The sequence below is a fragment of the Lemur catta genome, chromosome 19 (assembly GCF_020740605.2).
Source record: "Lemur catta isolate mLemCat1 chromosome 19, mLemCat1.pri, whole genome shotgun sequence".
NCBI classification, from domain to species: domain Eukaryota; kingdom Metazoa; phylum Chordata; class Mammalia; order Primates; family Lemuridae; genus Lemur; species Lemur catta.
Genome location: NC_059146.1, coordinates 240,567 through 264,882, shown reverse-complemented (window position 1 = coordinate 264,882; position 24,316 = coordinate 240,567). Strand labels below are relative to the sequence as shown.

Sequence of the window (24,316 nt, the reverse complement as noted above, 5' to 3'; positions counted from 1 at the left end):
GCGATAGCAGCCTCCTCTGAGGACCCAAGCAAGTCACAGGGATCACTGGCTGTTAACACTGTCATCAGTGCACAGGGTGGAAAACAGAGGTACATTATCAGCCTCTCTCTTCCCCACTCCTCTGAAAAATCAATATGTTCCTTCCCCACTGTATGAACATTGAAAAATCTGGGAAAAAGAGACTCTGGGTGTTAGACAAAAACTCCTTATTTATGTAACAGGCATCACAGTAATATTTATTGTCTTTATGCCATGTACTGGCGCCTGGCATTTTAAAACAAAAGGGTGGGTTGTGGGGAAGAATTAAGCTTTAATTCGTTTGAATTCAAGTACGGTGTGTATCAGAAAGAGGACTTTCCCACAAGAGCGACGGGAATGACACAGCCTGGCCTGAGTCTGGCTCTGCGGTTGCGGGGACTTTGTGTGTGGCCGTGACACGGCTTGGACGTTCTTGTGTCAGACTTGGCTTTGAGCCATCCTGGGGCATCGTCACTTAGTCATGGTAACCGTGTGTTCACATCCATTATCTCACTCAATTCTCAGAATAATCCTGCACATAATTATTCTTATTTTTCAAACCAGGAAACTGAGGTTTGGAGAGGTTGATTTTATCTGATGAGTGCTAGTGTTTGAATGCAAAATCGCATTTTAATGCAGTGGGAAACCACAGAATCTTAGCATCTGAAGGGACCTTAGTCTGTAGGTGCACTAGTGTCTCTTCTAATTCCCTTCTGTTCCATCCAGAGAGACGGTCATTCAGCGTATGCGTAGGGCGAGTCTGTAAGGTTCTTAGCGAGACGGGGGATGGCTCCCAGAATCACTCACAGTTTGAAGAGTTCTAAGAACAGGGCAGTCACAAGCACGGTGGCACTTACCTACCTAGCAAAGCTCTTCTACGTTTTCCATTTTGTGGTCATCAGCTGGAAGCGTCATGGGCGTTCTCGTGTCCTACTTAGGAGAGTTAGACACACAGAGACTGTGTTCAGTCCTTACTTTTGCAGAAAAGATGACTGTCTAATTTTAAATGTATTTCAAAGGCTTAGTCATTGGATTGAAATGTCAAACCTAAAAAAAAGTTATGAAATATTAAATAGACTTGCTTATCCTTTAGGGCACAAATCAATACCTAAAGAGAACAAAGCACATTAAAATAAAGAACTGGTTCAGTAAAACTTGTAATCAAACCGTCAAGGCTTCCTGCTGATGATTTTGTAGCTTTAGATTTTAAAAATCACTGAGCTGAGAAAGAAAACAATTTTGTACTCTTTTACTGCCAAATTCTGACGTACATTTTCTGCCTGTCAAGTTCCAAATTGATCCTTTAAACTTCGATAGGAAATCAAATATCTGAGTAGTAAAAACTATAGATTTATTATTATTTTGATACTTATACTGGGTATCATATTTAACTTTGAGGCTTTACTTTCAAGTGAGTAAAATGGCAAGGTGTGGGAAAGAGTTAAGGTTTTTACCTACTAATTGTCTTAAGAGCAATAATTTCTTAGGAGACGCGAATTTAATTTTACTCCTATACTGTGCAAAAAAAAAAAAGTTTTCTTGGTCCTTTTGGCTGATGCGATTTTTGGCTTTGCTTTGAATTATTGATCACAGTTAAAAAGGGGAGGGACTTTCTGATGAGGACAGCACTCTCCTTAATAGCCTTTCACAAGATCAATTCCCACCACTCCCACCGTGCTCCTTGGGAGCTCTGATGGTTAAGAACCCGGGGAGGAGTTTTTGTCTCCTAAATTCATCTTAATAATTTTTCATTATTTTATTACCGCCATGTTTATTCAAACAGTTTGAAATAAAGACCTCCTTTCTGCATGGTTTCTTCAGTGCTTGCAAGAGGGCTGTGGGAAAGGCTTTGCTATCTAGGTGTCGCTCATCGGTGATGGGTTAACACGGTAGATTCCTAGTCCAGATGCCCCTGTGTCTAGATCTCGGCTCTTGAGTAAGTTCAGCCGGCGTCAGTGTCTCTCAGACTGGGGGCGGCTCCGAGGCGAACACGCTTTCATGGCAGACAAGGAATCACTGACACCACTTGGTGTCCGGGCAGAAATACACGGGAGAGGTGGTTTTACTCTCCCACGCAAAATCTGATTCCACCTGCGCTAATTAACTAAGTCCTTGTTGACACATGAAGCTGTTTGCCTTGATTTAAACGGGAAGCTGGCTTGGCGGCCTGTGAAGAATGATAGAAACTACTGCGAATGTAGCTCGAAACCCAGAGGATGCTGATAGCCGATCAGTGGAGGGCGGATTGCACGGCAACGGCGAGAGACTGTAAGTAGCCTTTTACTCCGTGCGTATTTCATTGGTTATATCCTGCTTCTGGATTATGTCAGAACTTTTTTTTAAACCTTATTGTTTTGTTAAGCTGGCAGGGGAATCATAAATAGAGGAAATGAGCTAATTTAAGTTGATGGAGTAGCTTGGAAAGATTGTCCTACATTCAAGTTCTTGGCTTTCCTGTGGTCCAAGTGTTGAAGTTTGAAAATGGTGATTCCTGGAACTTGGAAGTTTTCAAACAGAGCTAGAATCCATTACCAAACCTGTGTTTTCGCCTTCATGAGTCATTAGTCTCTTCTCTGGGACAACCTATTAAATGACTCGAGCTGGAAAAGTCTGCACTCAAGATAATATGAATCAGCAGGTTCCTTCCAGCCAAATGCTTTGGTTCAAAGTAACGTTTCACTCTAACGAAATATAAACTGGGTCTGGAGACTCATAATTATTATCAGGGGTGTTTTTCTCAGACAATTTATATCCAGAAATGCTTTGCTCAACTTTCTAGAAATTACTGGCATTCATCTTTTTACCCAACTTTGCTCTAACTCAAATTAATTAATTTTGTGACGTTATCTTTCTATTGTTTTAATACTTGGAGATTTAGTGTGGCAAAGCTGCAAAAGAATGAAAAAAAACATTATTTTAATTTCACTATGTGTGGTAAGAATTCTGCCTTTAATAATGACTAAAATGGCTGTGGGTTTTGTCTTACCCTTATTACAGACTGTGGGTTGGTCAATATATTGAACATGAAATTCAGTATAAGCAAAGTGGGTTTTGCAAGATAATGAAATCAATACTAACTGCAAAGACGTGCTTTGGCCGTGGCCACCTCACAGCTGGGCCGAGCACACCGGCGGCGGCACACGCTTAGGTGGTACAGTCCTTTGTGTGACTTCCTGGAAAGTTCCGATGTACTCCTGAGAGTGATCCTGCTGAAATGGGCCTTAGTTAACTTAGTTAACTAACTCAGTTAGCTTAGCACCTGTGGGTTAATTATTTTCTTAAAATAATTAAGTAGGGAGTTTGAAGTTTTTGTAATTTATTAATTGCATTTAAAAAGTCTTATTTGTTGAAGACAAGGTTAGGCAACATAGATGAACATAAACATACGATTTAAAATCATCTCTAAATGCACTACCCAGAGGTAAGATATCCTTTTAGATTTAGTTCTTTGGAACTATATATGTATAAAAATGGATGTTTGTGTACCTATTTTTTTCTTGTTAATAAAAGGGAAATTGCCCAGGCATGGTGGTTTATACCTGTAACCCTAGCGCTTTGGGAGGCCGAGGTGGGAAGATCACTTGAAGTCAAGAGTTGGAGACTAGCCTGAGCAAGAGTGAGACCCCATGTCTACAAAAAATAGAAAAATTAGCCGAGTATGGTGGGCACACCTGTGGTCCCAGTTACTCGGGAGGCTGAGGCAGCAGGATCACTTGAGCCCAGGAGTTTGAGGCTGCTGTGAGCTATGATGACACTACTGCACTCCAGCCAGGGTGACAGAGCGAGACCCTGTCTCATTAAAAAAAGTGAAATTGTTGAACATACTATTTGATAACATGCACTTATTGTTACATTAAATATTAGATATATTGATAAATTTGCACGTCAGCAAATATACTTTACTATTTTCATGGCTCTTTGTGTGTGGAATACCATAATTTGATTAGTTCCATTGTTGGATATTTAGATTGTTTTTTTCTTTAGCTCTCTTCTTTTGGACAAATAGTAACTGATTTCCTAGCATGTGCCAGCAATAGACCCAATTCCAAACGATTCGTGGTCCCTGCCTTGTGGAGCTGACAGATCAGCAAGGGGAGATTGATTGCCAACTGTGCAAAGTGCTGTGAGGAGAACATTCTGGTAGCTCAGTGTGGGGCCCAGGAAGGGGATCTTGCCTAGCGTTCTCAGGAGAGCCTTCCTGAGCGGTGACATTTGCAGGGAGGTCTGCAGGATGGAACAGGGTCACCTGTGTCACCGTGGGGCAGGGCTGGTGTGGGAAGCACCGTCCAGGCAGAGGGGGGCGTGAGCCAGGCCCTGGCGTGACCGGGACTGGTGACCTCTGGGTCCTGGAAGCCGCTGGTGTCCTGCATCTGGGGACAGTGGTCCACGTGGTGCCGGGTAAGGCCGGGGAGGGGGGCAGGGCCAGGTTATGGAGCACTTTGTCTTTAGGACAAGATGCTAGGATGACATGCGAGGACAATATCAGATTTGTGTTCTGAGAAAATTGCTTAGTGTCCCTTCCGCACCGTTCTGCTCCAGTCTGTGCTAGTGAAGCTCATGCTAGAGGGAGGGGAGGCTGGTTTTGTTTTTCCCTCTATTGAATTGATCTCCTGTGTGTATTTAGCTTTAGCTGTTAAAAATTAAGATTTGTTTTTGTTGACTCTTTGTTACTTCATGACCAAAGAAATACCTAAACTTGAACACTTGCAGGGAAAATAGGGAGTGTTTTTTAATGGATTTTCTCTAATGTGGAAAAAAATTTGTTGTAATAATCAGAAAACCGATCACCCTTGTCTGGGGAGAAGCGTGGCTGGAATGCACGTTCAAACACCGGACTATTTAAGAGCTCTGGTTATCATGCAAGAGACTGTAGATTGAGTGGGGACTGTTACTGGAGATGGGTGTTAGTTTGCTAGAGCTGCCATAACAGAATACCATAAACTATAACGGAAATTTATTAACAGGAATTTATTAACGGAAACTTAAGCAACGGAAATTTATTTTCTCACGTTCTGGAGGCTGGAAGTCCAGGATCGAGTTGCCCGCAGGATCGGTTTCCTCCGAGGCATCTCTGCTTGGCCAGCAAACGGCTGTTCTCCTGCTGTGTGTTCTTTCCTCTGTGCGTGTATGTTCCCGGTGTCTCTGCCCCTTCGTATAAGGACACCAGTCACGTAGGATTAGGGCCCCACGCTAATGGCCTCATTTAACCTCAGTTACCTCCTCAGAGGCTCTGTCTGCAAACCCTGTGACACTCCGTGGTTCCGCCAGTTAGAACTTTGACGTGTGAATTTTGAGGGACACGTTTCCGTCCATGGCAGTAGATGTTGTTGGAAGTCGATTAAAACTGAAGGGTATTTGAAGGCAGCGTGTGCAGGGGGGACATGTGGCCCCAGACAGGAGTGCACCTGCTGCTGTGGGAGGATCAAAGGGCCGGGACGTGCACGCCGCACGGGGGCCTCGTCATCCGCGGGGAGCGGAGACCACATGTGCAGCCGAGTGAGCTTCTCACAGGCCTCTGTGAAATGGAGATTTTTTTCCCTATGTTTTTCCATCCTGCTGTCACGACAGTCATTTGATCTTCCATGATTAATTATCTGTGTTAACAGAGGCGCCCATTAGTGTAAAAAACGTAACAACACTGGTCCATTTCCAGCTTCCCAAGCAGTGTCAGTGGGTTCACACCCTGCAGTGTAGCCCGAGCTCCCCAACCGACTGAGCGTGGCCCCACGAACAAGCTGCTCAGCCTCACGTTCTTCATTTATCAGAGGATGGTGTTGGGGAAGGTAGATTGTTGGTTTGTAGATTTAGTGTATAGAAGATTCGATGTATTAAAAAGTGCACATTCCCTGGGCCTCGTGCCCTAGAGATTCGGATCCAGTCGTAGGGTCTTTTGCTGGGGCCCAGGTGAACGTGAGGCAGGTGTGCGCCCCCCGACGGGGGAACCTGACCCGAGATCTCCTAGTCATGGAAAGAGACCGGCAGCTGGAAGAGATCTGAGAAAAAGCCCGAGATGTGGACATTTCTTGCTGCCTATTTAGTTCCCGTACCCAAAGCCGTACAATTTGAATTCCGTTTCGTGCCCGTGTGCGGCAGTTAAGCCGAGAGCCACGCACTCCGTCTGTCAGGGTGCACAGAACGTAGCAGAGACCCGTCAGCTTCAGGGCTGTAATTTTTACCGTCTTCGAATCTATCTGAGACCTTTTCTGAACTTCTTGCTATTGAAAACTCACAATTTAAACACCAAATAGTTCCAAACCCTAATTTTACAAAAAGGAAGTCCTTCTAAATTTTGAGCACTTAATTTATTGCTTGAGAGTTTTGAGAATAATTATTCCATTTACTTGTCCTTTCCTGGAAGTTTGGCTCAATTGCCTAACATTGTCTTGTGCTAGATTCTATGTTGAGAAGCGTAAGGAAGTGGCGCTTTCTACATGGCATCCCGGGCAGATGGATCCCATAGATACCTCTGGCTCTTCTCTGCAGGAGCCCCTGCACCTTTGAAAAACTCAGGGGTGTCCCTGTCACTTTTTCAGTGCTGGGAAGGAAAGCCAGGCCACCGCACAGGTGTGCGGCAGCCGAGTGGTTTCACCGTTCTCTTTCTCCCTGCAGAATCTGCGCTTTTCTCTCTGGAGCTAGAATTGGAGAAGAGGAGGGTAGAAGATGGTGTAGATCAAAGAATTAATCACATGAACGGCTGGATGTTGCTGGAATCTTGTAGGTGCTGCTTGAGGTCTGTGAAAAGTTAGGCCCACCAGTGTCTGCATTTGGTGTTTTTGACGATATTTGGAAATGAGATTAAGATGCTTGGATTGCTGAGCAGTGGAAATGAATGAGTCACCACTGATGAAGTTAGGTTCCAACTATACCATGATTTAGAGCGTTGGACAAGTGGGGAATTAGGAGATTGGGTTTCTTAACCCAACTCTGCAATATAGATGCTTCTAGGTCTGTGTTTGAATATGAGATCACAAAGCTAATCTGTTAGAAGCTGTTTCGTTCCTAGGTACGAGCTCTGGAATTTAGTTTCTTGTGATTAGATGAAGGAGTTGGGATCAATTTCAATCATTAGGGATACAAGACTCTAAAATAACAGTGGGTTACTACAATAGAAACGTGTTTCGCTTTCCTATGGAAGCCTGACACAAAGGCTTTGAGAACCGAACTTCCTCTGCCTCCCGCGGCAGCACCCCCGGGCATAGCCCGAGTCCTCGTGGCCCGAGGCGGCATCTCTGTTCCAGGCAGAAGGAAAAGGTGCCTGCCGGCTGTTTTTAGAGAACGGCTGTGGAAACGGCCACATAGTCTTGAGCTTAACACCTCAGTCGTTAGAACTGACGTGAGGGCCGTCCCTGTCCACAAGGAAGGCCGGGACGTGTGGTCTTTATCCCGGTGGCTGCGTGTCCAGGCAAGACTTCGCATCGCTGTGGCCGGAGAGACTGGACGTCCATGAACGCTCTGCGGTGTCGGCTGCCGAGACCCCAGACACCGGGCTTCTCGCGCACAAAGGGAGAAGCGCAGAATGGTTGCCCAGTTAATGACACAGCTAGCTTCATGACCTGAAAGCATGTGTTACGCTTGACTGCCTGTTGTGCAACACGACCAGAATTCAGAACGAGCTTTGCAAAATAAAGCCACACGGATGCAGCGTGAAACCGGAATTGTCAGTGCTGCTCCCACTGCTGACTTCTTAGATCTGGCGCTGAGGGAGAAGAGTCGTCTTTTATTAGATCACTGAAACTTCGTACATTTTTTGATGAAGAAATTAAATGTCTTCCCAACTCCACGGCTTTATTCTCTCACATGGTTTTATTGGCTGAAATATTTGTATATCTTTTACATAGGCTGCTTCAGATGTTTTCCGTGTAGGCGAAGAATGAATATCTTAGAGGAGTAATAAGGAAAGAGCTTTCACTCTGATCCCTTTAAATGTGTTTTTAAAACTTAATCTCAGAAAAACATTTTTCTCTATTTTTCTCTATACTCCTCCTCTTCATCCATCGTCTAAAATCCTATTTTACATCAAATATTAAAGCTCGTCCATTAACCACCCTGGCAGGCTGAACCATTTGCTTTGGTGCTGCTGATTTTTTTAAAAGGCACTTAACCTTTAAAATAGACGTAGCAGATGGAACAGTTCCCAAACAGAAGTGCACCGAGGTTTTGCCACAGTTAAATGATAGTTTCCTGACCTTGATCGAGGTATTTAACATGGCTGAAACCTGTCTCTTTGCCTGTAAAATGAGAGTGACGTCTCTCCTGCCTCTGTGGCCAGACTGTGTGGGAGCAGGTGTGACTGAGTTAGTGACGGCACCGTGAAAGTCCCGTAGTGCTCCGGAAGTGCTTGCATCAGAAACAAAACATGGCCTGTGCATTGTGATGAATGGGGGCGTGGCGCCATTATGAAATGTTCTTACAGGTAGATGTAGATTTTAGAAACTGTGTGCCCGCTTCAGCTTGCATCTGTGACAGTCTGATAAGAGGCCAAGTTGTCACTGAACACTGTCGATTGCTCAGAGTCTCTGCAATCGTCCTCTGTCCAGACCTTTGCCGTGGATGGGAAGCCAGGTCTTGTGCCGCTGTGCAGGGCAACAGCGACCTTGGCGTTGGCCCCGGCAGCCTCAGAAACAGCGTCCCCCTGTGGTCGTTGCTGTTGGGCCCCAGCCCGAGGACCACAGAGCTAAGAGAGAAGCTTGCTGAGGATCCCGCCAATGTGATGGGAGAGAAATTGGCTCCGTTTAATGCACCTTCCAACCTGCCTGCCTTGGCAGAGTGTAGGCCCAGCAGTAACTGTCAGCATGGTTATACGGAAGCCAACGGGAGGTTCGTGCCCGTGGTTGTGTTTTGTCTCCTCTCCTGCTGCTCACTGTGAAATAGTCACAAAACGAAGCTGTGAGGTTGGGCTGAGCGAGGACTTGGCCGTGGGACACCTTCTCTGGGTGCTGTGGTGCAGTCACCCTTTGCTTAATTTGCACGTGACCCTAGGTCTTCCTGGAAGGCTGTGTGGGACTAGACACTGGAAACCTAAACTGGAAAGCAGAGAATTCAATGCCTGAGTGTTTGGTCCTCCGGCCAAACCTAGACAATCCTGCCTGGTACGGGACAGGGCGTATTCGCTGGGACTGGTACACAGGCAGACGGCGGGAGGAAGAAGTGGTGAAAGCTGCCCAGCAAGTGGATCTGAATGTGGTGTGGCCTTTAGTGTTTAAAGTTATCCCAAAGTTGCTGATTTCAAGACCATTCTTCATTCACCATTATGGTGAGACTTTTGGATTTTGGAAGTTTGTTAGTTTCAACGCAGTTTTTCCCCAACACTCCTCAGGGAAACAAAATCGAGGTTACCAAAACGGTCAGTTTTCTTAAAGTAAAATATGAATCTCCACTCAAATATTTAAGTTTTTATAATTAATATTTTTGGGGAGAAAACCCTTAAATCTGAGGTTCCTCTGGTGGCTGTATATCATGCTGTGTTGTAGTTCATGCCCACACGAAAAGGACATAGTGTTCTTAGGGTGTATTTCATATCATCTCAAGACTTTAATATCTCCTTTCATAGCTAGTAAGAAAATGCGTGTTTTGTTGTGTGTTTAGGTATTTAGAATTAGCTTTTCTGATGATAATTAAAATGTTCTGTAAGGAGGTCATTTGATTGACCTCAATTATATGTATGTATGTGGGTGGATGGATGGCTGGATATTTACAAATAGAAATTCTCCTTCTGGGTAATTTTTAGCAGCTTACGTTTCGTGCCTTTTAGTTTTTGTCTGTAGAATCCCCCGACTGCATTGTGTTTTGACTTTGGTTAACAGTCTGTGAACAGAGAGGTATAATTTCCCTTTTATCTTCCACCAACCTCCGATGGCTTCCTATTTGCATGCTTTGGTGAGAACATGAGGGGGAACAGAAGCAGCCTCAAAACAAGCATGTCTTAAATAGAAAACAGACTTAGATTATTTCTCTCTGACTTCATTTCTGCTCCTGTAAAGGCCCAAACTCCATGACATGGCACAGCCACATGCTGATTAAGGAGGTGCCATGTACCCGAGCCCGTGTGTGCGCTTATGAGCCACCGTTTCCAAATTGACGTGGGCGGCCAGTGTTACCACCTAGCTTTCTTGATCTAAGAAAAAATTACCTTTTTAATTAAAAAAAAAAAAGTTTGGTTGCTGGAGACTCTCAGAACTTCCTATTTTTTAGTGAGGAAACACACTGTGGTTGATGGCATTTCAAAAATGTTTTCAGCCAGGCGCGGTAGCTCACACCTGTAGTCCTAGCACTTTGGAAGGCTGAGGCGGGAGGATCACAGGAGTTCAAGACCAGCCTGAGCAAGAGCAAGACCCTATCTCTACTAAAAATAGAAAAAAAAAAAAATGAGCCACTAAAACTAGGAAAAATTAGCCAGGCTTGGTGGTGCATGCCTGTAGTCCCAGCTACTCGGGAGGCTGAGGGAGGAGGATCGCTTGAGCCCAGGAGTTTGAGGTTGCAGTGAGCGAGGCTGACGCCACGGCACTTTAGCCCGGGCAACAGAGCCAGGACTCTGTCTCAAAAAAAAAAAAAAAAAAAAAAGAACAATGTTTTGTATTACAGAATGCTTTTTCCCCTGAAGCTGCATCTGAACGAAGCAATTGATAGCTAAGAATCATAATAAAAAACATATACTGAGTGATTACTGTGTGCCCAGCTTTGTGCTAGGTTCTCTGTTCCACATCCACCCCGTGAGGGTAGGAGCTGTCATCATCGTTAGGATTTAAGCCACTTGTCCGAGGTCACGCTGCCAGCAAGCATCGGAGGTAGACTCAAATCCAGGCTGTCGATCGGACTCCCGGGCTCCTGTTTCTGATGGTAACACAGCCCTGAGAAGAATTCTGTAGGGTAAGCCCAGCAAAGACTATGTCTCTAGTGAGATGAAGAAATTCTGTGTTGATCTCATGCCACAAAATACTTGATAAAAATATACATAGCATGCAGTGTTAAAAGGCCCAAGTTTAAGGACCATCTAAATATCATGTTCTTGGAATATTTACTCAAGAATCGTTAACAGCTATAAATAGCTCCCTATTTCCAGGATATTCATATATCTTAATATTAATTTTTTTAAAGAAAAATATGGGGAAATGTGTTAGAAAATTAACATTCCCAAAACTGTTAAGGGTTTTCTTACAACTGTTAAAATAATGCTACCACGGGAAAGCTCAATTGAATACAAAGTGTGATGGTTCTAAGGCTGTGATGGACATTTCAGTGTCGAAGTTAGGGCTTACAAATAAATATCAAGAAATATCAGGGCCTTGTCCCCTCTGGCAGGCTGGCGGGTTGGGATTCCAGGAGCTCAGAAATCTGGGACACTTAGGGGCGTGTTCCCTGCTGCCCACCCTGTTCTCTACACAGCCCACCCTGTTCTCTACACAGCCCACCCTGTTCTCTACACAGCCCACGCTGTCTACACAGCCCACCCTGTTCTCTACACAGCCCATCCCGTCTACACAGCCCACCCTGTTGTCTACACGGCCCACCCTGTTCTCTACACAGCCCACCCTGTTCTCTACACAGCCCACCCTGTCTACACAGCCCACCCTGTTCTCTACACGGCCCACCCCGTCTACACGGCCCACCCTGTTCTCTACACAGCCCATCCCGTCTACACGGCCCACCCTGTTCTCTACACAGCCCAGCCCGTCTACATGGCCCACCCTGTCTACACAGCCTGCCCCATCTACACACCCCACCCTGTCTACACAGCCCACTCCATCACCAGAACCAATCGGTCACGATACCTGGTTTGCTTCTGTCGTCCGTTGCCGTGTTGCTGGCTTCTGTACTTGGCGTTTATGGGAGGCCCTCGGCACAAGAGTGGATGTAAACGAGTGAATTCTTGAATACACATTTCACGTTTTTTTACTCTGTGGAGTTTTCTGTTTCTCAAGCCAGTGGTTCTCAGAAGTGTGGCCCCAAACCCAGCGCGGTGGCATCGCCTGGGACCGTCGGGAACGCAGATTCTTGGGCCCCCCAGACCTGCTGAGCCACGAACTCAGGGTGGCCCCTGCCGTCTGTGCTGGGTGCAGGGCCTGGGTCTCGTGTCACCAGCTCTGAAAGGACGTGTCTGTCGAAGGAGTTAATCTGTCCTCCCTCCTCTCTCCACCCCTGCCCGGCACACCCGAGCTCTGGGGGCACAGACGTGGAGGACGGGGTTGAGTGATCCTCTGAGGACCTCGGGGAAATCTGTGCCCCGCAGCGCAGACCTTGCTGCATTTGGAATCCCAGCTCCCCCCTCCTCCTTCCTGCGCCCCCCGCAACAGGAGAGGAAATTTCCAGCTGCTGCCGGATGGTGATTTGTTTTCATTCGACCCCTGGGTTTCTGCGAGTGAGCGCAGGAGAGAGAGGGTGGCCAGGGCTGGGCCTGCCTCACGACCAGCCCCAGCAGGGAGGGTCCTGCAAAGCAGCCAGCGCTCGGCGGCCGGAGGGCGGGTCCTTGCGCCAGGTCCTTGCGCCCACAGAGGGGCTGCTGTTCTCAGCCCAGTGTTGCTCTGGCCCGACCGGCTCCCAGCACGAGGGAGAGACGGTGGGCGCTCAGCCCTGCTGGCTTTACCCTCCGGCTTCCAGGCCTTGCTTCCTGCTCCCTCAGAGAGGAACAAGCAGCACGGGCAGCGAAGGGCTGCAGAGCCTTTGGGAGGACTCAGGTGGCCTCCGGCTCCCAGCTGGACGTCGCCGTCAGCAGGTGGCAGGGCCACCAGCAGGGAGACATCAGCCGCTTCGTTCCGTTGGCCGTTCTCTGTGGGGCTGCAGCGGCCTCAGCGATGCCTGCGTGTCGCAGAGACGTCTACACACAGCGGGGACACGCGTGTTCTCCTGTGAGTCGTGTAAGGCGCTCCGGCCTCTTCCATGTGGCCCAAGCTCGAGGACAAAGGGACCCCCGGGTTTGGAGCTCAACATCTTTAAGTTTGTCTGCCCACGAACGCTGAGGCACCTGCCTGCGATGCCTGCCTGCGATTCCTGCCTGCGAATTTCCCATCCTCCTCCCCCCTGTGCTCTCCAGCACCTTCTCCTTTTCATGTTCCACCTGGAGGAAGCCAAGAATGAGGTTTTAAAAACGGAATAGTTCTTCAGTAAACTGGCAACACATATGTAGATTAGGTATGTCTGAAAGTGTCTAGTACGTGTGGTTTATTTGGTCCTCACAGTGTTGAAAAGTTATTTTTAAAATCTGAAGTTTGCCTTTGCGCTTTGCAAGTACTTGCCCATTGTCCACAGTCCCCACCACCTGCCGTCACTGCTCTGCCCCCGTGTTCTGTCCCTGGGCTGTTTCCAGGGTCGGTCCTGCCCTTGCTGGGGTCCGGGGCTTCCCCCGTCTGCCTTCCTCGGGGGTCGTCTGTGCAGCTGGAACCAGGGGTCACGGGTGGCCGCTCCTGCGGCTCCCTCCCAGTGTCCCAGTCGAATGGGGGGTGTTAATAGCACAGGAAAGACACGTCATTTACAGACCACAGTTTAAGGAAGTCGGACACGGAGTTGTGTGTGTAGCTGGGCATGACACACGACGCCCACCAGGAAATCTTCCTGGCTGGCAGAAGGATTCAGTGGATTGTGCGGATTTTGCTTGAGAAGCTGATTCTGGTGGGTGGCGCTGTCGCCTGTCCCCAGGGTTCTTGGGCTGTGCGGTGCCTGGGTCATGAGCCTCTATGTCCCGTTTTCACGTGTGGGCCTTCCCGTCCGGTTCCTCACTGGTTTCCATGTTCCCGCTTACCAAGCACAGCTACACACGGTGATTGGGTGGATTTCACGGACACACCGAGTAGGCCTCATGGTCTGGACACACCCGCCTGTGGGTTCCCTTGACCGTCGGCACCGAAACAGGAAGACGCTTCCTCTTTTAATAAAATCCTCTCTTTCTTCCCCATTTTCCAGCAGATCTGTGGAGCGATCAGTCGTTTCAGACCGACCCGGATCTGCCACCGGGCTGGAAGAGGGTCAATGACGTCGCTGGCACCTACTACTGGCACATCCCAACGGGAGCCACCCAGTGGGAGCAGCCGGTCTCCGTCCCCGTGGGGCCCCAGGGTTCCAGGAAGGGCTCCCTGAGCTCGGTGACGCCGTCCCCCACCCCGGAGAACGAGGTACGGGTGTCTTTCTGCTGGCTCAGTAGTGTGGGTGTGACCTGTGACCTCTCTAGACCACTTGCCTCTGCCCCTCAGGTCACCGAGGTGAGCACCCGGTTGTCACGCGTGTTGGGTTTGGAGTCTCGGTAGCGTTACCTTCGTAGACAGTGTCAGTTTCCACCTCGCAGGGATATTTTATTTTTCCATGGCTTTTGGTCTCTTGAACCGGCATTCCAGGGACGGAAACGGGGCTGATTAGTGAGAAGTGGCTGAGGCTCCGCGGGGCTCGCTGGGCCGCACTTCACTCTGCAGGTGCCGCTGCGTGTTGCCGGCTCCGTGACATGTGCACACGGAAGAACACGCCTTGGCCAGACGTGTCATAATTACTGCATAACTTATCAGCCACGGGCTCCTTTGATGGCTTGGAGAAGACGTCTGCAAGGGTAGCCCCGGAGAGCCCGCAAATGCTTAGCTTCTATTAAAAAAAAAATCTGTTTATTTAGCACAAGTGACATCGTTTTAGAAACAATTGGCAGCATAAATTTCTGCTGTCCCCAAGGAAGAAATCTAGATGTTTAAACCAAGAATTGGAGCATTAAAAAATTTCATTGTGCTGTTTATTAATAAGAAGATTCCTCCTGTGAACCTTTGTGAATCCTGATAACAAAATATCCCAGAGAATTAGTAGAATAGTTAGAAAAGGTCACAATTAAATAATAATTTTTGAGAAAAGTGCTTTGATCCCTGACACCCAGGCATTCCTGCCTTTTTCTGACCACAGTCTTTGGCTCTTTGACCCCATTCCTTGTACTTTGGGGACGTGACGGCATTTGAACTGCGTCTCCTGCCGCGGAGCTTCTGTCTGTTTGCCGCTGTTGTCCCCCTTCCTGTTGAAAGTGTGCGATGTCGAGTTTCCTAAGTCTTGGATTATTTGCACGTTCTCCGCTGGGAGGCGGGACCTGAGGCACCTGGTCACTTGCCTGCCGTGACGGGGCGTCGGCGTCTTACTTGCACAGCCTGAGCCTCAGGTTTCAGCTTCAGGGTGACGAGTGGGGACGGGGCGGGCGAGGACCTTGGTTTGTTTGCACGTTGCCCTGGTGATCGGCAGTCGCGTCAGTTGCGTTGCTTATCCCCGGGCGACTGTGATGGCTTTTCAGTGAAGCACAATGTCCCTCCTCCCCGGGCGATTCTCATGCAGTCGTGTCTCCATCTTGTGCCGGGTGCGCCAGGGGGTGAGGATGGACCCACACGGCCCCAGCCCTCAAGGAGCTCGGCGGGATGAGGGGTTTTCTTCCGTCCCCAACAGCTGCATCCTGGGACTTCTCCTGCTGGCAGGTGGGGGGGGGGGCTCTGCTCTGCCAGGATCTCTTTCTCTGTCCCAGGGCTTCCTTCCGCCATCCCAGCCTTTTAACCATTTTCGCCAGCACTCATACGCTACAGACAGGGAAACTGAGGTCAGAGGGGTCCGGGAGCAACCACAGCACCGGGTCTGGAGCACAGAGTCCCTGAATCCCGGGCCAGAGTCCTTCCTACTTGGCGTCCCTGGCTCGGAGGTTCCACGAGTCTCACGTCCTCTCTCTTGGGAAGTGATGAAGTCCCCTCAGAGCTGCCCTGCCGAGGCCACGGCTGGGGTGTGGTGGGATCCAGGGGGGCATCCTGAGCTAATGCAGCTTGGAGTTTTATTTCTTTGATTAATTTGGCAGACTCTTGTCTCTGTGTTTTCTGTAAACGTCTTGGGGAGGACGCAGCGTGGGGGGCAGCTGGCCTCGGGCAAGACCTCCAGGTAGCAGAGGTCACCTCTCACCCTTGACCCTCCCTCGGGGCCGGGTTTTGGCTGCTCTTCCCTGCGCACCTGCCCCCCGCCCCTACACCAGCCGCTGCTCAGAGGGGCACACCCTTCCTGCCCCCCCCCCGGGACCCCCATCCCCACTGAGCCTCCACACTCGGCCTCCCTGTTCAGCCTCCCCACTCGGCCTCCTTGCTGCACTTAACGACTGGCTGTGGTTTCAGGGCATTTCCATACACATCGGTTCGTCCGATCCCCTCAAGACTCTCGTGTGTCAGAGAAGCCAGCGAGGTCCCTGCGGAGAGAAGCGGGGACTGAGAGCAGGTGGCACAGCCGGCGTCAGGGTGGGGGTGCAGCCAGCCCCCAACTCCGTCCCTGCTCTGCCCAGTGTGAGCCCCACCTCAGTCAGCAGGAGTCCCCCCTGCTGTGCAGACAAAGGCTTGTCCCTCGGTGGAACTTGGCTAAGGGATGTGCATTTCTAGCAATGTCAGACTGACTCACATCCAGCACTTTCACAGAGCAATGGGGTAGATATTCTTCAGATCAGCCTCTCCGTTGTTCACTTCCTACGCATCCTACCCCCGTCCACAAAGCCGTCCCCTAAGTCACAGGACCAAGCAGATGGATTGATTGATTGATTGAGACAGGATTGTGCTCTGCTGCCCGGGCTAGAGCATGTCACAGCTCACTGCAGCCTCAAACTCCTGGGCTCCAGCGATCCTCCCGAGTAGCTGGGACTACCGGCACCACCACACCCAGCTAGTTCTTGTATTTTTTGTAGAAACGGGGTCTCACTCTTGCCCAGGCTGGTCTCGAACTCCCGGCCTCAAGCAGTCCTCCTGCCTCGGCCTCCCCAAGTGCTGAGATTACAGGCATGAGCCACTGCGCCCGGCCCCAAGCAAATTTAAAAAGCAGTAAATTAAAGTCTTGGAGACAAAAGGAGGAGCAGTGGAGGAGGAATGAGAGGGTTGGGGAAAGACCCCACCTGCCACACGCCTGGGCTGCAGGGACACTGCGCTGAAGCCACACCGGAGGCTCTGAGAGACTTCGGGTGTTTGCAGAGCCGACGCCGCATCTGGTCACTCCCCGTAAAGCCCTTCTGTCACCTGGCGCCGTCTTCCCGTCTGGCCTTTGTCGCTGAGATGCAGAGTGAGGCGGGAACTTGGGCAACTATGGCGGAGCCGATCCAGCCCCTCTTCAGCCCCAGGCCTCGCAGTGCTCTGTGTCCAGGAGGTGTGGAGACTCCTGAGTCTCTGCGTCTCCCCCACGGGAGGCTGCAGAACCTTCTAGAAAATGACTCCTCCTATAACATTGTCTAAGGCGCTAATGGCGGTGGAAGAGAAATGATTATTTTCCCAACACCATTTCTTCGATTCCTAAATAGAATCTATTTCAGCTGCATGAGAGAAAGTTAAATGTTAAGGGAAAGAAGCAGCTTGTAATATTTCGTGTTAGGAATGCATATTTTATTCAGGTTTTTTTCTGAGCTGGCTTCAAAAAAAGAAAAAAAGAATCAAATAAATAAGTGCTAAATCTGTTGCCTGAGCTTCACAAAAGTTCAGGACTGAAAGCTTCCTCACAGCTTGGAGATTTTGCATTTCGCGTTCCGAAGTTCACCGGGGGAGCGTTGGGCACGGTGGATCGTGTTTCTGCGGATCACGCCAGCAGCGTCTCTGAAAGTGTATAAACTGCCAGGGAACGTTTGCGGCTGAAGTTTGGCGCACGGTGCTCTCCCCCCGGAGCACTTGTTGGCTCCAAGTTACCTCGCAGTTACGTGGGTGTCGAGTTTTAGAGCGGAGAGAGCGACACACACGAGATTTATATGCGTAAGTGTTGGCCTGTAGCCAAGTCTAATCACATTTTTAGCTGAAGGTGCTTTGGGTCCCTAAAGAAGAGGATATGGAGAGGGGGGGTCTGCAGCTGGGAAGGCGAATTGTTCCTTAGAACCGTGGCTCGTCCTGATCCTAAATTATTCTGTTCTTGCCGAAGTGCTCGTGGCCTCGGGGTGCCCTGAGCAGCCGGCACCCCGGGGGGCGCAGTGGGTCCCTGCGGCGCCCCTGTGTTTTCATATACACTTGGAAATAAGATGACAACACAAAAGGGCCATCTGTCACCAGTTTACTGAACTTTCTGACCCAATCGAGCAGTTGCAGTGTTTGAAAGCTGGAAAGACTGGGGAGGACCGAGGACCCTGCCCCGAGGCCCCCAGGGACTGTGAACATGCGGGGTCTCTGGTCCCCCTCACCCACCGAGTCAGACTCTGCAGGGATCTGTGAGCCTTCCAGGGGACTTTCTGCTGAGCATGTCACCAGCTCTCTAGTGGACCTGGTCCCCTGTTCTGTTGGTGTCAATTCCTCATAGACTCAGGGACTCCCGGGCTACTGCTCTCTCTCCTTTGCTTCGAAAGCTCTTTCTGATGTCCCATCCCTTTGTCCTCTGTGTCACCTGGGGCATGTCCTTCTTCCTCTGGGAAGCGCCTTAGTGGTGGGGCCCTGTCCCCCTCACCTGCTGTCCCCGGCACCTGGCACAGTGCTGGGTCCACGGTGACACCCGTTAAGTATTTGCCGGGTGAAGGAGCAAACCGGCCGCAGCCCGGGGAGCTGTTGGTGAGGGTGGTGACCCCTGTTCCCATCTCTGCTTCTGTGTCTGACTGAGCAGGTCGCTCCACCTGCCTCTTCCTCTTTCCTCCTCCTCCTCCTCCTCACCCCACCCCGTGCTGCAGAGAGAGGTGGCTGCAGCCTTTCCTAGAATCAAAGAATCTGTTGGGTTTTTTTTTTTTTTTCCAAAAAAACATTTATTAGCAAAAATTATTGGCCAAATGTAGAAAACATTCTCCCTAATTAAAAAAATTAGATGAATAGACTATGGAGTTCTTAAAACTTAAGACAAAGTGTTTTTGTCTTTCATTGACCTTAAAAAAGAAAGATCGCTTATACAGTGGAAAAAGTTTATCATTTTTGGTATAAATGAATGTTTTTAAATATTAGGAGGGAAAAGAGGTCTCTGGCCTAGTCATAACATCTGTAATGCTGGTTTCCATTTTTCCTTACTGGAGTTCTGTGCTTTATTTTAAAGCCTTATTTTAAAGGCTTTCTTTAGGAGTGCCCGTGTTAGTTTAAGGTTTTGCAAAAATCACTGTGTGGGGCCTTTGTTTATTCAAATCTGTAAAAGGTGATTGTTGGGCGTTTTCCAGGTAACTCGTGTTTGCCTAGCGTGAGGGCTGGATTCATGCAGGCTCAGAACTGTAGTCGGCTTTACCTCAGAGGGACCCTGTAGCCAAAGAATAAATGCATAAAAAATTTTAAAAACCGTACATACAACTGTTTTAATTAAGTGCTGAAGGCTTTTCTGGTACTTATTTTAGAAAATGCTCATGTTTCACCCTCTCTGGTCCCAATGCATAGTGTCTCCTGAGGATAATTTCCGATTTCAGATTCTGTTTGTCAGACACTCTTCCCTTTTTTGTTTTTTTTTTTTAAATTTCTCCACCAAGATGCAATTATCTTGAGTCTTCCTAATGCATCATCCGATATCCTTTTTCAAAGTTAAATGAAAAACAAATATTGCTCACATATAGATGATGATGATGATGATTGGGGGCCACGTCGTCTTGTTTTCTTTTTTAAAAAGCAATTCTAGCTTAAAATTGTATGTCACAGCTGATGTCTCAGGTCCTCGTCACAAGGCCTTGCTGATACCTCTGCAGTGTTGTTTCTAGACCTTTCGGTCGCGGGCCCCTCTGAACATGTGAGGAAACCCGGGCGTCTTTTCCCGGGAAACCAAACACGCCCGCCCCCCCCCCACGGGGTTCACGGCTGCTCCGAGCTGACAGGTCGAGACCCCCCAGGTTACTGGTTTTCTCTGCAGTGAGGACTAAGCACTGCCGCTGGGGGCAGCGTCAGGGGAGGGTGAGGGCTGCTTTCCAGCCCTTCGTTCATTAAGACAAATTATTTTTTAAAAATATAGTGGTCTAGGTTCTTTTTTATTTTGAAAAACTGCAATTCAGGTGCCTGAACCCAAAAACAAGGCAAAATGACACCAACCGTGCAGTTGTGATACTGGATGTGAGTTTGCGATGCCTTTGCCCAATAAATGCATCTTTCCACCCGCAGGACATTGGAACTTAGCTGCTTCTGCTTACAGTGGTTCTAAAACCTGTATTAACGTTGTGAGTAAAAGTTACGGGTCGGTATCCCCTTCTCATTTTCAAGAAACTTTAGTGGAAAAGTTTCCTTTGTTGATTATTTACCCAAGGAAAGAGACTTGCGTGACCAGTCCCTAGAACAAATTCACAAAACTGTCCCTGGGTTTCATTAGCTTCGATTACGTCCCCGGATCTCAGTGAAAACTATGTGAGTGTTCACTCAGCACAGGAGAAAAGAAAAAGGCATTTCCTCCTCTGAGGTGGGTGGACGGGGCTGTTCAGATTTGAGGACCTGCCTCAGGGCTTCTCCCAGCCAGGCCGGCCTCGTGCTTTGCCCTGTGATCACGTGTAGGAAATTGTTCCGTGATCAAGAATTTGCGAAGACGCTTGTGTCGTAAGGATATAGAGCTTTTCACGAATTAGAAGAACTTACAGTAGATTGTTTTGAGCTATTTTGTGTTAGGGTAAATTTCAGCAAAATGTTAATGTCAGTCTGTGCTTCCTCCTTTTCCTTTCTCCCCTTCATTCTCCGTTTTTTCTTAAAATGAAAATAACTTGACAGCGCCTCCCCCCCGCCCCCAGCCCCCAGCCCCCAGCTTTCTTTGCCCTTAGCCCTGGGCATTCCGCAGTCTCCAAACCACAGTAGCATCCTGGTTTCACCGGCACCTCCAGGAAAAACAGTTCTGTGTGGTTTACGGGGAGGAAGATGATGACTTTGGATTAGGTGTGCTAGTTATTTAATACTTGCAGGCATACTGTTTGTTTGTAAGACACCGTTTAGAAAATAACTTCACTGTCTGCTTCTAATAATGTTCAGTCATCTGTTTTGGTCAATAATGAAGGCGCCATCTCTCCTCTTGCCGTAGTTTTCTGGTGATAGTCTGGATTTAGAGAGTGAGCTAACAAGTTGCTGTTAGAGTTAATTTGTTCTCTAACCCATCCTGTGAATATCAATGCTAACAACAGTGTCTTGTGTTTTTTCTTTTTTTTTTTTCTTTTCTTTTCTTTTTTTTTCTTTAAATCAATGTGCTTTTTTTCTATGTGAATAATTATATGTCTAGAAACAGCCATGGAGTGATTTTGCTGTTCTGAATGGGGGAAAGATTAATAGTGACATTTGGAAGGCAAGTATATTGTCAGACTTTAGATCATTCAGTCATTTTTCCTTTCTGCATGGCTGTGGCTGTACATTTTTCTTTGTGAACATCGTGCATTCTGCAGAGAGGGAGTGAGTGGGCTTCTTGCTGGTCTTGCTCAGCTCACACTCACGGTGCCTTGTCCGCGTGTCCCCTTGTGAGTGACTCGGGCTGACTGCCTGGGCCGCCCGTGGTCTGTGAGCTCAGGCCTCGCACCCAGCCAGCTCCAGCAGCCCCTGCATGCCTTTCCTGCCACGCTCACTGCACTCTCTGCCTCTGCCACGAGGACTTTCTCCTCCTTGATATGTGAGGCAACGCTGGGGACCCTCCCCGCTGGCGGTTAACGGGGCTCTGTTTCCCTCCAGGATCTGCACGCAGCCACAGTGAACCCCGACCCCAGTTTAAAAGAGTTTGAAGGAGCCACGCTGCGCTATGCGTCTTTGAAACTCAGGTAGGCCATGGGAAGGATTTGTGGTAGCGCGTGGCTTTGTGCAGCTAGAGTTCGCAGTAGAATTCTAAGTCCAGTCTTCTGTTTTTCTTTCTAGACATGCCCCACATGCTGACGACGATGATTCTTGTAGCATCAACAGTGATCCAGAAGCCAAGGTTTGTAAGAAACATGCTTTCCGCGACCAGGGTAGAGTCTTGCATCGAAGTAACGGCTTTGGATAGTAGCCCAGTTTCCACAAACCGTCAACCCAGAGCCACTTACTAAGCCGTTATCCCACAGTTCTCTCTCTCCGAATCTCCCTGACACTTCAGGCCAACTTGGGTTTGCAGGGGTTTCGATGACCATCAAGACGCGGCCTGTATTTCACAGCACCTGCTCTTTGCACAGGTAGAAAGTTAAAAATCATTGTTCAAGTGGGTGGGCTTCAGACCTCTTGAAAGAAATGCCAGGCTCTGCTCTGGGGGGGGGGCGGGCATGAGACCCCCCCCCAGAGCAGCCTCGCACCTGTGCAAGGTGAGCTCTGTCCCGGCCCTGCCGTAGCACAGGTGGGACCACACGTTGTGTGACGGAAACTGAGGGCGAACTTGCCTCCGCGGGGTTTCTGGCCTGCTGGGGGGGGCGTGTGGCCAGCGCGGTGGCCCCGGGCCCACGATGACAGCACCCGTCTACGTAGGCTTTGGTGCTGCAGGATTGCCATCTTGAAGTTCTTAACAATTTAACCTTTGGATTTGTTATTTATGAGTGAAGTTATCTAACGGGCCGGTGGAGCTCTGCTTTCTCCCCCTCCCTGGCAAGTCCTGGCTGCCCATGCCCCTGGCCCACCAGGCCCTGCCACACTCCCCGTCTCTGCCCCAGCAGGGCCTGGCGTGAGCCCTGGGGCAGGGTCGGCTGCACGCGCCCCCTGGCATCGTGGGGTGGGACACGGCCGTGGCCGCCTAGCCTGGGCTGGTGGCACCGCTGCATGTTCAGGCGCCTCCGTGGGGTGAGCCCCTTGTCACCCCGGTCCAGGTACCTGGCGTGTCCCGCATGGTGTTGGGATGTGTGATACTGACGGGTCGCTCCTCTGCTGTGGGTCAGGGTGTCGGGACCCTGGGAGAATTCCTGACTCTGTTTCCCACCCCAGCCAGTGCACCGCGCGTCTGTCTGGGGAGGGGGGACCCAGACGCTGGGGGGGCTTGTGTGTCTGCACCAAGCCCTGGGCACCTGTGAGGGTGTCCCCACGCCTCAGGGACCATGACATTAGACAGCAGTTACAGAACACCGTGACAAGTCGAGAGAGAAAGTGCAGAAGAAAGGAAAAAGCTTTATGTTTTAGTACTTTTTATGGCATTTTCCCACTGCTTTTTGAACAGGGGCCCTGTATTTTCATGTTGTGTATTTCAGTTATAAATTATGCCGCTGATGCTTGGTGCTGACTGCCACGGGATGCCACCGTGTCCACGGCAACTCCCTTCCGCACCCCCCGATGGCATGGGGCGGGGGAAGAGTCTTCCCAGATTCTTTATTTGTTCTGAAAGCCAAAGCAGCTAGCAGACAGGCTTCCTTAGTAGTAGTTCAGAGGGGAACACCGTGCAGGTTCCAATCCTTGACTCCTTTGAGAAACTGTCATATCGCCAGTTGGTTCTGCAAGAATCTCGGGGTTCAGCGCTGGGCTCAGGGGTGAACACCTGTAGGCCCAGCTACTCCGCGGGCTGAGGTGGGAGGATCGCTTGAGCCCCGGAGTCTGAGTCCAGCCTGGGTGACAGAGTGAGCCTCCATCTTTAAAACAGAAAAAAAAAAAGAGTATCTCAGGGCTTCCAGTGGGAAATTTCCACTGCTCCCAATCACCTCACTTCACTCTGAGCACAGCTGGTGAGAGGACGTCCACTCCGGAGCGAGTGGCATTTTGAGCAGGTTCTTGAGCTGCTGCTGGCGGACGTGCCGGCCTCACGGCTGGCTTTACGGAAGGAAGATGCTGTGAGTGGCCTGCCTGGCTAGCAGGTGTTTCACGGGCTGGAGGGGCTGGAGGGGGTGGAGCCGTGTATTGTGGCCACCCCTGGGGGCCGCGCGCTGGTGCCTGCGAAGCCCGGTGTGGAGCTGAGCCCAGCACCGGGCCCGGCTGGGATGGGGTCGGTTACACCAGGGCGGCAGGTGGGGCTTTGTCTCTCTCCCTCCCGGTTGTGTGTCTCACGTTGGTTCCATAAAAGATCTGAACAGACTTTTAGGAACTCACTGCAAGTGAATTGCTGGAGGGTACGCCAGTGTGGACCAGCTTCCCTGGTCCATCGTGAGGCCGGGGTGAGCCCTGGACTCTGAGTGGGCGGGACGGGCCACAGGTGTCTGCAGACCCCCTCTGGATAGTAATTTCAATTGGGCTCCTGACGACAGCTGGGCCTGGAACAGCAGGACGCCGGGGCTGGGACAGAGACTGCGGTGACGGGACTGGCAGGTCTGCATGCTGGGGACCCACCACGCGGGGGCGGGGAGATGAGGAGTCGGCTGTGCTGCTCCCAGGGATGCTGGGTCACCCCAACCTCCTGGAGCTGGGCCAGGGCAGCCTTGTGCGGAAGGCCAAGACGTTCTTTCAGAATTTCCACAGACATATTTCCAAACGCAACAGCCCTACATGAAAAAAAAATTTTCTTTTACAAATTTTGAAGAAGTCCATGGGTTTAGAAGCGACTGTAATGAAGCCACTTTGGAGGAACTTCCTGCCCC

At 49.6% G+C, this 24,316-nt stretch overlaps 1 protein-coding gene across 9 annotated transcripts in view; it reads left to right on the top strand.

Moving 5' to 3' along the window:
• The window catches only part of APBB2 (amyloid beta precursor protein binding family B member 2), a 187,571-nt gene that overhangs the window by 118,678 nt on the left and 44,577 nt on the right, over positions 1-24,316 (top strand). For 6 of the 9 annotated variants that reach the window (XM_045531704.1, XM_045531702.1, XM_045531703.1 and 3 more), the window contains 4 exons: positions 13,912-14,120; positions 21,094-21,156; positions 21,534-21,619; positions 21,714-21,774. In XM_045531704.1, coding sequence (XP_045387660.1) covers positions 13,912-14,120; positions 21,094-21,156; positions 21,534-21,619; positions 21,714-21,774 — 419 coding nt within the window. The remainder of the gene's footprint in view (positions 1-13,911; positions 14,121-21,093; positions 21,157-21,533; positions 21,620-21,713; positions 21,775-24,316) is intronic. The other 3 variants (XM_045531710.1, XM_045531712.1, XM_045531711.1) reach the window with 3 other exon arrangements.